General features: G+C 35.9%; 1 protein-coding gene across 1 annotated transcript; it reads right to left on the reverse strand.

Moving 5' to 3' along the window:
• Positions 1 to 3,621: 3,621 nt before the first annotated feature.
• On the reverse strand, positions 3,622 to 11,450 carry LOC127429642 (uncharacterized). Its single transcript, XM_051678763.1, has 11 exons — positions 11,205 to 11,450; positions 10,867 to 11,009; positions 10,673 to 10,714; positions 10,101 to 10,145; positions 9,899 to 9,928; positions 9,666 to 9,698; positions 7,583 to 7,627; positions 7,434 to 7,454; positions 5,575 to 5,656; positions 5,230 to 5,304; positions 3,622 to 3,881 (listed from the first exon to the last, which is right to left on the reverse strand). Exons 1-11 carry the CDS (start codon positions 11,302 to 11,304, stop codon positions 3,622 to 3,624), a joined length of 876 nt encoding a protein of 291 aa, XP_051534723.1. The 5' UTR covers positions 11,305 to 11,450.
• Between the last annotated feature and the right edge of the window lie 2,498 nt (positions 11,451 to 13,948).

Consider the following 13,948-nt stretch of genomic DNA (forward strand, 5'->3'; position numbering starts at 1 on the left):
TACCTTAAAAAGATGGAAAAGAATGGTGTAACAATCACAGACAAGCCACATGTTTTGTACTCCTGGAGAGGGTAATAATCTAATAGTTCCTCCTGAAGTACACAGACAAATCTTGAGTCCTCATCTGTTATACAGAACACGCCAAAATCCACCAACTGCACTGCATGCTGTTTCTCAGACCCAAAATAAACCATGGAATTCTGGTGAACAAGAATTAGTTCAATTCTGCCAACCTCCAAGCCCTCATCATTACTGGCCAGAAGAACAACCATGCCTTTCCTGTACTTTGTTCCTTTCAAAGTGATTTCAGTTGCTGCTAAAGTATTTCCTGGCTGAAATTCTAAACTGAGCAACTGATTCCTTAATCACTTCATTATCATCATCAGAAATAAAATTCAGAGCCCTTCTCAACTTTTATAGAAAGCTGAAATAGGTTTCCAGCACTTAAGTAGGCCTGGAGAAGCTGGTGCCTTTCTGCAAGAGGACAACTCAAATCACATCTTTCTCACCTCTAGTAATTTAAGCAAAGCAAGCTTTTCTCTCCGTTTGGTAAGACTGACCAATGTCATGGATATTTTGACATTCTTCAACAATGCCTTGAATGGTAGATTCAGGTAATAATTTAGCTTGCAGTTTCAGAGAGAAAAGGGTTCAATTCAGAGATTCATCAAGAACTTCTGGAAAACTGTGCTCTACAACCTCTGCTCTCTCGCTTTCAGACACATCAGAAACTGGAAATTCCATGGCCATAGCAGGCTCTACCAAATGGTCTACAGAGTACTTTTTAATGTGTCCATGATACATGTGATGCAAATGTAGATATCACCTTAAATGTCCTGCTGCACCCGAACGGGCACCGGATCTCCAGGCCTGACTGGATATGGCTCTTCAAAATGAGAAACTAAATTTCCACATCGAACTTCACAAAAGTCAACATGGCATTTAAATGTTTTCACACATCTGTGCCTGGGACTCTTTAGTAGACCTTTGATGTTCCCCATGATGTCTAAATGTGTGGAACTTCAATGAGAGAGAGAGAGAAAAAAAAACCACGCACGGGCAGTCAGGCACACCACATCGAAATTGTGAAATCTATGCAATTTCATATGCTGCACAAAACTCAGTTTTACTGCTCTCATGGTTACAGAACTGACAGTTAAACATGTTCAACAGGATGTCACAACCCTCAACCCTGCAAAAATCAGGGCTTCACAAGCTAATGAATGAATACAAGCAATTAAGCATGTGAAAGCCAATTTCCAATGTACACTATGATTAAAATACAAATATGGATACCATGCACCCTTACAAGTAATATTAACTTAAAACACACACACACACACACACACACACACACACACAAAAATAACTCTTAAATTATAAAAGCTATTTCTATTCATCATGGCATCCTCATGGGGAACAAATGAACGGCCTAGCCGTAGTAAGCGAACCACTTTCCAGTACCACACAATTTTAACTGGTTTTCCATTCAGAGATGACTAACAGTTTAATATGTTAAAATACCAGCAATGGTACTGTTTCAGTCTGAAATAATGTTATACCAAACGGTTATCAAAAAAAATGTAAAAGTAATATTTTGTAAATTGCAGCCTGGTCACACTTTCACAATGGAGAAAATAGCCAGCTAAACGTGGCAAATTTATCACTTTGGACCCACGTAGCAAACTCGTGAGTAAAACAAAAGTTGACAGATAACCTAGATTCCCACTGTTGCAACATTAAATAGTTAGGTACATAATAGTTATGAACTGAAAGATCTCAGTGAGTGGTACAAGAATGATTGGATGAAACAGGACTTCACATTTCACAGGTCAACTGCAGCATCAACTGAACTCACCTTAACTACGGTGTCCGTCTCACACCTAATGATGTCCAGTTCGTGAAATAATCGTTCTTTTGAACCAGTTCTTTTTAGTGAACGAGTTGCACTATTTCACAAAATCAGACTGAATCATTTGAAACAGTTCGCATCTCGAGTCAACACTGATCCACAAGTTACTCTTAACCTGTCTCTCGGAAGTGCCTTACACTCCGAATCAAAACAAGCCAATAACCGGGAGTAATAATCCTAGATCATAAATCCTAGAACTGATGATATCTGCTTTTGCCAAGTCTTCTTCGCAATTAACCGCTCCAACTAGTTCACAAATCTGACTGAATGCTCAGGTTGCAACAGTTCTCGGGTCAACAGGACACCGATCTGAGAATCGCCTCTTTCGGAGGTGTCTGACATCCTGAGAACCAATGAGCTGCTAACAGCTCGTGTGTGATTAAGGGGCGAAATGTATGTTTCAGGTGTACTTTGCTGAACAACGGAGTGTGTAACAAAGCACTGGAAATATGTTTGACTTGATTGCATTAGTTTTATCAGCGCATGATGATCCAGTCTAGAGCTCTCAAGTCAACAGAACATCAAGTCAATCACAGCAATTCTTGAGTCAACTGTACATTGAGTTGATCACATGGGTTTGCGAGTCACCAGGACACTGATCTGTGAATCACCTCTTTCAGACATAATACTGAGAACTACTGATCAGTGAGCAGCTGATGAGCATGAGTGAACAGAGGACTTGAATGAGGGGCGAAACGTTTCATTAGATGTAAACAAATTTTATTGAGTATTGTGCATGCAGATTATATCTGAAGTTGTGATGAGCTGGATTATGGTTTCTGTAAAAAAAAAAAAAAGGGTGAGTTAAGACTAGTTTAATGACTTTATGCTTTAAATGTGTAGAACATCCACATTTGTATATCAGTGTCGGTATTGGGAGCAAAACTTTAATGTAGGATGCATTGGAAGATCACTGAATGAAACACTGATGACAATATGCACCCTTATTATTATTATTATTAAATAAAATGTTATAGGCCTAATCAGCAATATGCCCTTACATATGGCTTTATTGAATGTGTTTGTGCCTGTATTCTATGACGCCAGCGTATTAGCGTTATATATATATATATATATATATATATATAGTGACATCATTACGTGATAACGTAAACGAACTGGTGAATCTGTTTTTTGAACCAGTTAATTGAAGCGAACCGTCCGAAAGAAACGGTTCGCGTTAAAGTATCGGACTTCCCAATCCAATCACTATCTCATACTCCCTCAGGGCGGTCCTCCTCTTAAGTAAGTAGTGCATGCGCATACGTGTCAGATGTGCGAGAAGCGGGAATCGCCTTTCGGCCAGCGCCCTTAAAAGTCCGCTGCTGATGACGCAAGACGTCACACGTACCACGCTAAGCCGATGTGGTTGTCCATCCATGTGTATGTTTTTGAAATCCAACAGAACTGCTACTAGATGTGTATATTATAACCAATTGCCAGAGTCTAAATGGCAGTCTAAATTTAATCTTAGAAAAATGTCACAATTTTCATTGCATACATGATTGTGCAGTAAATGGAATGCTCCCATCCCATACGGTAAAAAAATATATTTTCAAATATATTTTTAAATATATTTCAAAATATACAAAAAAATGGCCAAAAAATATATTTGCTAAAATATGTCAAAATACATTTACATAAATACATCTTTCTACAAATACATTTTTTTGGCCATTTTTGAAAATATAAATATATTTTAAAAAGCATTAAAAAAATATATTTTGCCCTCCATATACTTCAATACAAGAAAATACACACACGTAACATTTGAAGAAAATATTTATTTGATGTCTAAAATGTGAACATGTATGTAACACATTTGAATAAAAATCAAGCAAGGAACATACATTAAATTTCAAAAAAATAACTTTTTTTTTAACAAGCAGTCTCAGTTCCCCTAGCTTAGAATTCACTGCAATCCCCAAAGCTCCTCTGGACACATTGGGAAACCTCTTCATCACTGCCACTGTAAGAGACAAAAATCACAGCTATATTTTAAAGGGATAGTTCACCCAAAAATGAAAATTCTGTCATTAATTACTCATCCTCATGTTGTTCCAAACCCATAAAACTTCCGTTCATCTTCAAAACACAAATTAAGATAATTTAAGGAAATTTGAGAGATTTCTGTCCCTCCATTGACAGTCCACGCAACTACCAATTTGACGCTTCAAAAAGTTCATAAAGAGATTGTACACTGCAAAAAATGATTTTTTTGTCTTGTTTCCAGTCCAAATATCTAATAATTCTTAAATCAAGATGCATTTACTAGATAAGTAATATGGCATAAGATATTATGTCTTGTTTTCTAAAAAAAAAAAAAAAAGGTAAATTTGCTGAAAAAAGCTAAATTATATGCAAATAGGTAAAACAAAAAAATCTAATGGAAACAAGATTATTTTTCTTACCCCACTGGCAATAATTTTGTTTGTTTTAAGCAAAAACTTTTTGTCAATGTACTTGTCTAGTAAATGCATCTTGATTTAAGAATTTTTCGATATTTGGACTGGAAACAAAACAAAAATACTAAGAAAAGTATTTTTTGCAGTGTAAAACTAATCCATATGAATTGAGTGGTTTAGTCCAAATTTTCTGAAGAGATTCGATCGCTTTATATGATGAACAGATTGAATTTAGGCTTTTATTAACATATAACCATTCATCAACTCATCAGTTGTGGTAAACGGGAGCTCAAGCATGATTGCTTGACGTGCGAGAACCAATGAGGTTCATTCTTGTGCGTCAAGCAGGTTTGGTTGAGCTTCTGTTTATGTTCACTGATCAAGCCTAAATTCAATCTGTTTATCATACAAAATCAAGTCTCTTCAGAAAATTTGGACTATACCGCTCAATTCATATGGTTTAGTTTTACGATCTCTTTATGAACTTTTTGAAGCGTCAAATTGGTAGTTGCGTAGCTGTCAATAGAGGGACAGAAAGCTCTCAGATTTCATAAAAAGAAAATCTTCATTTGTGTTCCGAAGATGAACGAAAATCTTACGGGTTTGGAACAACACGAGGGTGAGTAAATTATGACAGTTTTTTAATTTTTGGTTGAACTAACCCTTTAACTTAATTTTTCTAGTAGATTTTCCTTTCACCAACTCTGCATACGATATCAAATACTTCTCTACTATACAGTATGCCAACATGGTAGTATGTCCGAATTCATAGTATTTGAAAAATAGTTGGTAAGTCCGAATTTCATTCATATAGAACATACTTTTTTAACGGTTGTGAAGTAAATTCAAATACAAATGTAGTACCTACTGAAACAGTATGCGATTTCGGACGCACCGCAAGTCTTGACTTACCATATGTGGCTGCCATAGTGTCCTTATCAAGGGCACTCCTTCTCTCGGCACCACAGTCAGTTTTACTCATTCCTCCTACAAAAGACAATACACGATACATGAACATTTGAATAGGGTACAGAGGGCATGCACCATTGTCTTCAAACTAGTTTTAGATTTCCAAATATTTTTGTTCACCTTAACAGTGGAACTGAAGAAAAATAACTACAGGTATGCTGGATTTGAAAGATATGTTTATGGGAATGTTTTGGACAGTAAAGAAAATAATGGAGAGGTAGAATTAGCCTTTTTTAAACTACTCAGATTTATATCTAAGAATTTGACCTGGCCTTCGAAACTGTTTACCTTTCAAATTGCTGTGGATCAGAACCTCCAGTGGGAAGGCGGCCATTAAAAGAACACGCACCATTGAAGTGGCTGTTTGGGTCTGCAGGGAGGAAGACCATTGATGCTTTAGAATTTTTATGCCTGTGCCATGTGCTAACTAAACCTATGGTTGTGATCACATAAAAAGAGATTTACAATATACAGGTGCATCTCAATAAATTAGAATGTCGTGGAAAAGTTCATTTATTTCAGTAATTCAACTCAAATTGTGAAACTCGTGTATTAAATAAATTCAATGCACACAGACTGAAGTAGCTTAAGTCTTTGGTTCTTTTAATTGTGATGATTTTGGCTCACATTTAACAAAAACCCACCAATTCACTCTCTCATAAAATTAGAATATGGTGACATGCCAATCAGCTAATCAACTCAAAACACCTGCAAAGGTTTCCTGAGCCTTCAAAATGGTCTCTCAGTTTGGTTCACTAGGCTACACAATCATGGGGAAGACTGCTGATCTGACAGTTGTCCAGAAGACAATCATTGACACCCTTCACAAGGAGGGTAAGCCACAAACATTCATTGCCAAAGAAGCTGGCTGTTCACAGAGTGCTGTATCCGAGCATGTTAACAGAAAGTTGAGTGGAAGGAAAAAGTGTGGAAGAAAAAGATGCACAACCAACCGAGAGAACCGCAGCCTTATGATTGTCAAGCAAAATTGATTTAAGAATTTGGATGAACTTCACAAGGAATGGACTGAGGCTGGGGTCAAAGCATCAAGAGCCACCACACACACGTCAAGGAATTTGGCTACAGTTGTCGTATTCCTCTTGTTAAGCCACTCCTGAACAACAGACGTCAGAGGCATCTTACCTGGGCTAAGGAGAAGAAGAACTGGACTGTTGCCCAGTGGTCCAAAGTCCTCTTTTCAGATGAGAGCAAGTTTTGTATTTCATTTGGAAACCAAGGTCCTAGAGTCTGGAGGAAGGGTGGAGAAGCTCATAGCCCAAGTTGCTTGAAGTCCAGTGTTAAGTTTCCACAGTCTGTGATGATCTGGGGTGCAATGTCATCTGCTGGTGTTGGTCCACTGTGTTTTTTGAAAAGCAAAGTCACTGCACCCGTTTACCAAGAAATTTGAGCACGTCATGCTTCCTTCTGCTGACCAGCTTTTTAAAGATGCTGATTTCATTTTCCAGCAGGATTTGGCACCTGCCCACACTGCCAAAAGCACCAAAAGTTGGTTAAATTACCATGGTGTTGGTGTGCTTGACTGGCCAGCAAACTCACCAGACCTGAACCCCCTGGGGTATTGTCAAGAGGAAAATGAGAAACAAGAGACCAAAAAATGCAGATGAGCTGAAGGCCACTGTCAAAGAAACCTGGGCTTCCATACCACCTCAGCAGTGCCACAAAATGATCACCTCCATGCCACGCCAAATTGAGGCAGTAATTAAAGCAAAAGGAGCCCCTACCAAGTATTGAGTACATATACAGTAAATGAACATACTTTCCAGAAGGCCAACAATTCACTAAAAATGTTTTTTATTTTTATTGGTCTTATGTATTCTAATTTGTTGAGAGAGTGAATTGGTGGGTTTTTGTTAAATGTGAGCCAAAATCACCACAATTAAAAGAACCAAAGACTTAAAACTACTTCAGTCTGTGTGCATTGAATTTATTTAATACACGAGTTTCACAATTTGAGTTGAATTACTGAAATAAATGAACTTTTCCACGACATTCTAATTTATTGAGATGCACCTGTACATTATTTTCAAATAAATTCTTTAAAAGTTTTTATTCAGCCATTTCACCCATCACAGAAATGCATAACAAATCTGTATGTACAGACCTAAATCCTCAGCAAAAATACTTACATAATTAGCATCACTGGAACACTAAAAAAAGTAAAAATAAATAAAGTCAACAATGTTATTACAGACAGACACACTTTATTAAGAATTAACAAAGCAATGACACTAATGTAACTGCACCATGTATTTTTTCATAGGTGAAAACAAAATACTTTGAAAGAACCAGACAGAGAAGCCTTGGATGGAGCCTTCGGCACCTGTGAAGCAGAATATTGATAGATTAAAAACAATACACAACACTGAGCATCATAAAATCTTTGTAGATGTATCAGAATATCACAACGTTGCACAACTATCTAAACATTACTGCTTGTAAGTCATGTGACTTATATTTTGATGGCGGTATGACTTGAATACACCCATACAATGCAAGTGAATAGGTACAGAGTTTCATGTTCTGAAAAAGACATAAAAAGCTTAATTGTAAGACATAAGACTCCAGTAGTTTAATAAATGTCTTAAGCAAATGTCTTCTTGATTTTTGGGTGAGAACAGACCAAAACGTTCCTCCAAAATATACCTCTACTATAAATCTTGACATCAGCAATCAACTTAATGATCATGATTAATTAAATAACTTCCTGGTTCCACCTAGTGCTCTGTGCATGTGTTAAGCACTAGGACTGTATGTCTACAGGTGCATCTCAATAAATTAGAATGTCGTGGAAAAGTTCATTTATTTCAGTAATTCAACTCAAATTGTGAAACTTGTGTATTAAATAAATTCAGTGCACACAGACTGAAGTAGTTTAAGTCTTTGGTTCTTTTAATTGTGATGATTTTGGCTCACATTTAACAAAAACCCACCAATTCACTATCTCAAAAAATTAGAATACATCATAAGACCAATAAAAAAAACATTTTTAGTGAATTGTTGGCCTTCTGGAAAGTATGTTCATTTACTGTATATGTACTCAATACTTGGTAGGGGCTCCTTTTGCTTTAATTACTGCCTCAATTCGGTGTGGCATCGAGGTGATCAGTTTGTGGCACTGCTGAGGTGGTATGGAAGCCCAGGTTTCTTTGACAGTGGCCTTCAGCTCATCTGCATTTTTTGGTCTCTTGTTTCACATTTTCCTCTTGACAATACCCCATAGATTCTCTATGGGGTTCAGGTCTGGTGAGTTTGCTGGCCAGTCAAGCACACCAACACCATGGTCATTTAAACAACTTTTGGTGCTTTTGGCAGTGTTGGCAGGTGCCAAATCCTGCTGGAAAATGAAATCAGCATCTTTAAAAAGCTGGTCAGCAGAAGGAAGCATGAAGTGCTCCAAAATTTCTTGGTAAACAGGTGCAGTGACTTTGGTTTTCAAAAAACACAATGGACCAACACCAGCAGATGACATTGCACCCCAAATCATCACAGACTGTGGAAACTTAACACTGGACTTCAAGCAACTTGGGCTATGAGCTTCTCCACCCTTCCTCCAGACTCTAGGACCTTGGTTTCCAAATGAAATACAAAACTTGCTCTCATCTGAAAAGAGGACTTTGGACCACTGGGCAACAGTCCAGTTCTTCTTCTCCTTAGCCCAGGTAAGATGCCTCTGACGTTGTCTGTGGTTCAGGAGTGGCTTAACAAGAGGAATACAACAACTGTAGCCAACAAATTCCTTGACATGTCTGTGTGTGGTGGCTCTTGATGCCTTGACCCCAGCCTCAGTCCATTCCTTGTGAACTTCACCCAAATTCTTGAATCGATTTTGCTTGACAATCATAAGGCTGCAGTTCTCTCGGTTGGTTGTGCATCTTTTTCTTCCACACTTTTTCCTTCCACTCAACTTTCTGTTAACATGCTTGGATACAGCACTCTGTGAACAGCCAGCTTCTTTGGCAATGAATGTTTGTGGCTTACCCTCCTTGTGAAGGGTGTCAATGATTGTATTCTGGACAACTGTCAGATCAGCAGTCTTCCCCATGATTGTGTAGCCTAGTGAACCAAACTGAGAGACCATTTTGAAGGCTCAGGAAACCTTTGCAGGTGTTTTGAGTTGATTAGCTGATTGGCATGTCACCATATTCTAATTTTTTGAGATAGTGAATTGGTGGGTTTTTGTTAAATGTGATCCAAAATCATCACAATTAAAAGAACCAAAGACTTAAACTACTTCAGTCTGTGTGCATTGAATTTATTTAATACATGAGTTTCACAATTTGAGTTGAATTACTGAAATAAATGAACTTTTCCACGACATTCTAATTTACTGAGATGCACCTGTATATGCATATACTCACCATATCTCCATCAGAAAATATCTTGCTGTTATGCTGAAGAAAAAAAGTCATACAAACTTGAGACAACACAAGGGTGAGTAAATGATGAGAAATATACATTTTAGGTGAACTATGCTTTATCTACCACAGTCATGTTCAAATCACTAGGATGCTATGAATAAAGTTCCTGATTGTACAAGTATATTTGAATGTAAAAACAAAATAAAAACAATACTTAAAAATGCATAACTTACATCAAGGAAATCTGCATTTGATTCCAAAGGCTAAAATTAATACAGTAAATGGATATATGTTAGCAATAGTACTGGACAATTGTTGTTACAAAATAAGTTTCTAATGATCTCAAGAAAACAGTCGTTATTTTAATAGTTATGCTTAGTATGTGACATAATAGCATGTGGCACAGACATTACATAAAAAGCAGCTAATACTTACTTTAGGAGCATGTGAGAGGGGAACATGAGATGGAGTCTTTGACATCTGTAAGAGAGAAATTCATATATTAGAAACAAGTCACTTAATACTGTACATCAGAAAAATATTTACATTGCATCTGAACAAGGAATAGTCTGCTATGTACAAGAACAATCAGGGACGACCCAAGCATGGTGCTGGGCCCAGTGCAAGTTAGTATAAGCCCCTCCCCCCCATCCGTTTGTGATCGTGACACTAAGTACAATGCACTAGTTTATTTGTTTTTTATCTATATCATATGTTCATAGATATGAACAACATGTAAAATGTACATCATGAACATCTGCAACAGCTATTGTAAACTGCACCAAAAACAATAATAATGATAATGACAAACAAATTAATAAATTAGATTTAAATCTTACTTCAGGAACATTTGATTTCAGCATTTGATTTCATGGGCTGAAATAAATAGGCAGAAATGTTACTACTGAGCAACCAAAAAACTCTAAAGGTCTTAAGTTTAAAAAGGCAAGGAAATGTGGAACATTGTCATTAGTAACTGTGCTTTATATTATGTAAACAATTCTAACCTCCTGGAGTAAGTGCTCTAGCCAGAAGGAGAGATGGGATTTCTGTGAAAGTAAAATTAAATGTGAATACATTTTGAAAATGAATAATAAAAAATAAATAAACAAAAACAGTAGAAAGACCAAACTGTGGAAATACCAATATTATATTATATATAAAAAAAACACACACACACACGGTTCTGACCAACACTAACCTTTTTCTTAGCTGCTGGTTCCTCTCTCATCTCTGCGGCCTCTAGGAGTTTCATTGAAGGTTTACTCTTTCTCTTCAGAGTGTCTGACTTGGGTAGCTGTTCTTCAATTTCCTTAAGTTTTATTTGTAAAGTTCTTTCCCTTTCTGAGGAGGTAGAATAATGCTAAGAAAAAGGCTAATGTTTGTAGTTCGGTCCTGATGTCAACTAAAAAAAATTAAAATAAAATAACAAAATGAATATTTCACTGACGTCTTGTTATAAATCTACAAGCGGTATACAGAATAATAGAGGATAATATAAGAGTATTATATTGGAAATAGGATAATAAAAATAGGCACCTGCTATCTTGATGATGGAGGCCTCATAGGCCGGCCATCCCCCTTTCGGCTCTTCGACGCCTTGGCGCCACTCCACCAAGTAAACGTTATTTTCCTCCATACCTGCGGAGTATTCATCCTCATCAAATTTTCTAATATGTTCAGTGGGCAGAATTGAGAATTTTTCATCCTCCACTCACTTAATTAACGCGAACATAATCAGCTTGTGTCTTCCAGCGTGCGGTCACGGTCGGAATTCGCGCCTCAGGCAACGGTTATTTAAAAAAATAAATAAATAAATAAATAAATAAATAAATAAATAAATAAAAGTTTAAACGACGTAATCAAGCTGCTTTTTTTAATGAGCAGAAATTGATTTATTTATTTTTTTACTTTGCACTTACACTAATTTTTTTTTTAGGATTCTTTAAATATTTTACTTATGATTTTAAAAATCAAAAGTATGTCTCAATGCTAAGACAATGCGCATGCGCGGATTGTGCTGCGTGCGCCAATCATCATACGGATCCTGCAACAAGATACATTTTTTTAATTCCCTGAAAAACTGCTTGGTAAGCATAGATTTCACAATAAATAACATTCTATCTTTATTACAAATGTTTATCGTTTGTGTTTTACGAATAATCCTCAATGTTGTCATCTTAATTTCATCAATAGGTTAAAAAAAACCACAAACTTAATTGAATATTTAATGGCAAAAAGTCAAATGTACGGTACATTAGCAGTATTATATATTGTGCATTGTTGTCGCTCTGTTTATTTTAAACAGAAAATTATACCAATGATTTTAATACTTTGTGTGTTACCATTAAAGTGTTATATTGTATCCCTTAATGAATTCATGTCAAAAAATTAAAGTGTGCATTGCAATTTAGTGCATCGTTGTTGTTCTGGTTCCTTTTCAAAACATCATATCATACAGTACACTTACTGCCTTGTTATCATTAAATGTCCTACTGTATCCCTGACAGTTAAAGTCAACTGTACACTACATTAGTAGTGAGGTATTCTGTAATGTGACAAGCAAATAAATAAACTTGATCTGTTATCTTATTTTTATTTGTAGCCAACTATTTTTTGATGTTGTACATAAGATATATTCCTGTTACTCTACGGTAAACTATTTTAGAATGTAATTCTTCTAACACACTTTTTTTTTTCATTTTAAATAATGGATACTTTTGATCTCCATCCACATTCTGTAAGGTTGGAAATGTATTTTCTTGACCCTGAAATACATTTCAAAATATATTTTGTGAAATGAAGGTTGAAATTAAATATATTTTCGATTTCAAAAATATATTTTATTGAGCTTCACAGTTACAACATATATTTAAAATATATTTTGGCTAGAACAAATATATTTTTTTACCTTATGGGATAATTCATAGAAATTCAATAACAGTAATTATAAATGCTTATTGTAAATCATTAGTCAAATTTACAGCAATTATTAATCATGCTCCCAGAATTCATAGCAATACAGTAAATTGTAAAACAATAGCTTATTGTAAATATTTACTGTAACATGTACAGCAATTATTTACAGTGCAGACATATAGACAGACATTATGAGCACTGGGCTCACCAACATTCCATTAACCTCCAAATGAGGGTTGACATTTAGTTTTTATGCATGGACTGGGTTGCTGGACCTAAAGCTGCATTAGGAATCTTGTTTGAGAGAGAACATTCTAATTCCTTGTAAAGATTGCTCTGAGGGAGTGATTAATAGCTGTGTTGGATATGATGCCTCTTTTCTTCATCCAGGAAATTGACAAGACACCGAAAGATCAGTAGAGGGGTTAAACAAGGCCACAATGTCTTATAATCTAGACAGGTATATACGTATAATTATTAAAACTATGTCAGATAGAAATTTAGGGTAAAGCAGTGAAAGATCTCAGTTAATGTGTATTCCGAGCTTTAAAACATTTTATTGTTGAGATAATAGTATTTCTCAAACTTTGACGAATGTACGATGCAACGTTTGGAACAGTCCGTGGAGAGTATGGATTTCACATGTCATTAGGGGGCGCTGTTGGACAAGGACTTTGCCATTTAAAACTTACCTGTATTTAATCGAAAACACAACGTTTTATGGAATTAAATGCCCGGATGTTTTTATGTTAATATCAAACACAAAAAGCACATCATGTGTTATGGATCATTACTTTGCAGATTAAGCTCAACCTCAAGCATGTAGACTGATGTGTTGTGTGGCTCGAGACGGATGTGCTGATGTGATAATGACTCCAAGTTGTGCCTAAAATTCTGTTCATCATAGCGGTGAGTTTCCTGGGAAGAGGTAAGAACCGTATGGAGATAGAATCGTTGAATATTAACATACAAATTGAAAGATTTACAATTAGAAAGTTAGTTCACATAAATTGAAGTAGATCCACAAATAAAATAAGGAGTTTCACAAATTATGTTTTTTTAAAAAAAAAAAAAAAAAAAACCACACACACACACACACACACACACACACACACACACACACACACACACACATAAAATTAAAAAAAAATATATATATATATATATTTTTTTTAAACTTAAAACAACTCCAGCATTTATTTGTGAATTGCACACATTTGTGGATGGCTTCCAGTGCATTTGCAGATCAGTACACGCATTTGTCGATTTTGAAACAAATCTAGCATCAAGACATGCACACAAATCTACAAATAGGTGGACTCCACCCATCGTCTAATCAAGCCAATCAGATAACGGCCACATTA

The sequence above is a fragment of the Myxocyprinus asiaticus genome, chromosome 39 (assembly GCF_019703515.2).
Source record: "Myxocyprinus asiaticus isolate MX2 ecotype Aquarium Trade chromosome 39, UBuf_Myxa_2, whole genome shotgun sequence".
Classification (NCBI taxonomy): domain Eukaryota; kingdom Metazoa; phylum Chordata; class Actinopteri; order Cypriniformes; family Catostomidae; genus Myxocyprinus; species Myxocyprinus asiaticus.

Coding starts and splice junctions, on each gene's coding strand:
- LOC127429642 (XM_051678763.1), bottom strand. CDS start 11,304: ATGGAGGAAAATAACGTTTACTTGGTGGAGTGGCGCCAAGGCGTCGAA. Junction 9,699..9,898: donor CAAATGCAGATTTCCTTGAT/GTAAGTTATGCA, acceptor TTTTTTCTTCAG/CATAACAGCAAGATATTTTC. Junction 5,657..7,433: donor GTTCCAGTGATGCTAATTAT/GTAAGTATTTTT, acceptor TCCTCCCTGCAG/ACCCAAACAGCCACTTCAAT.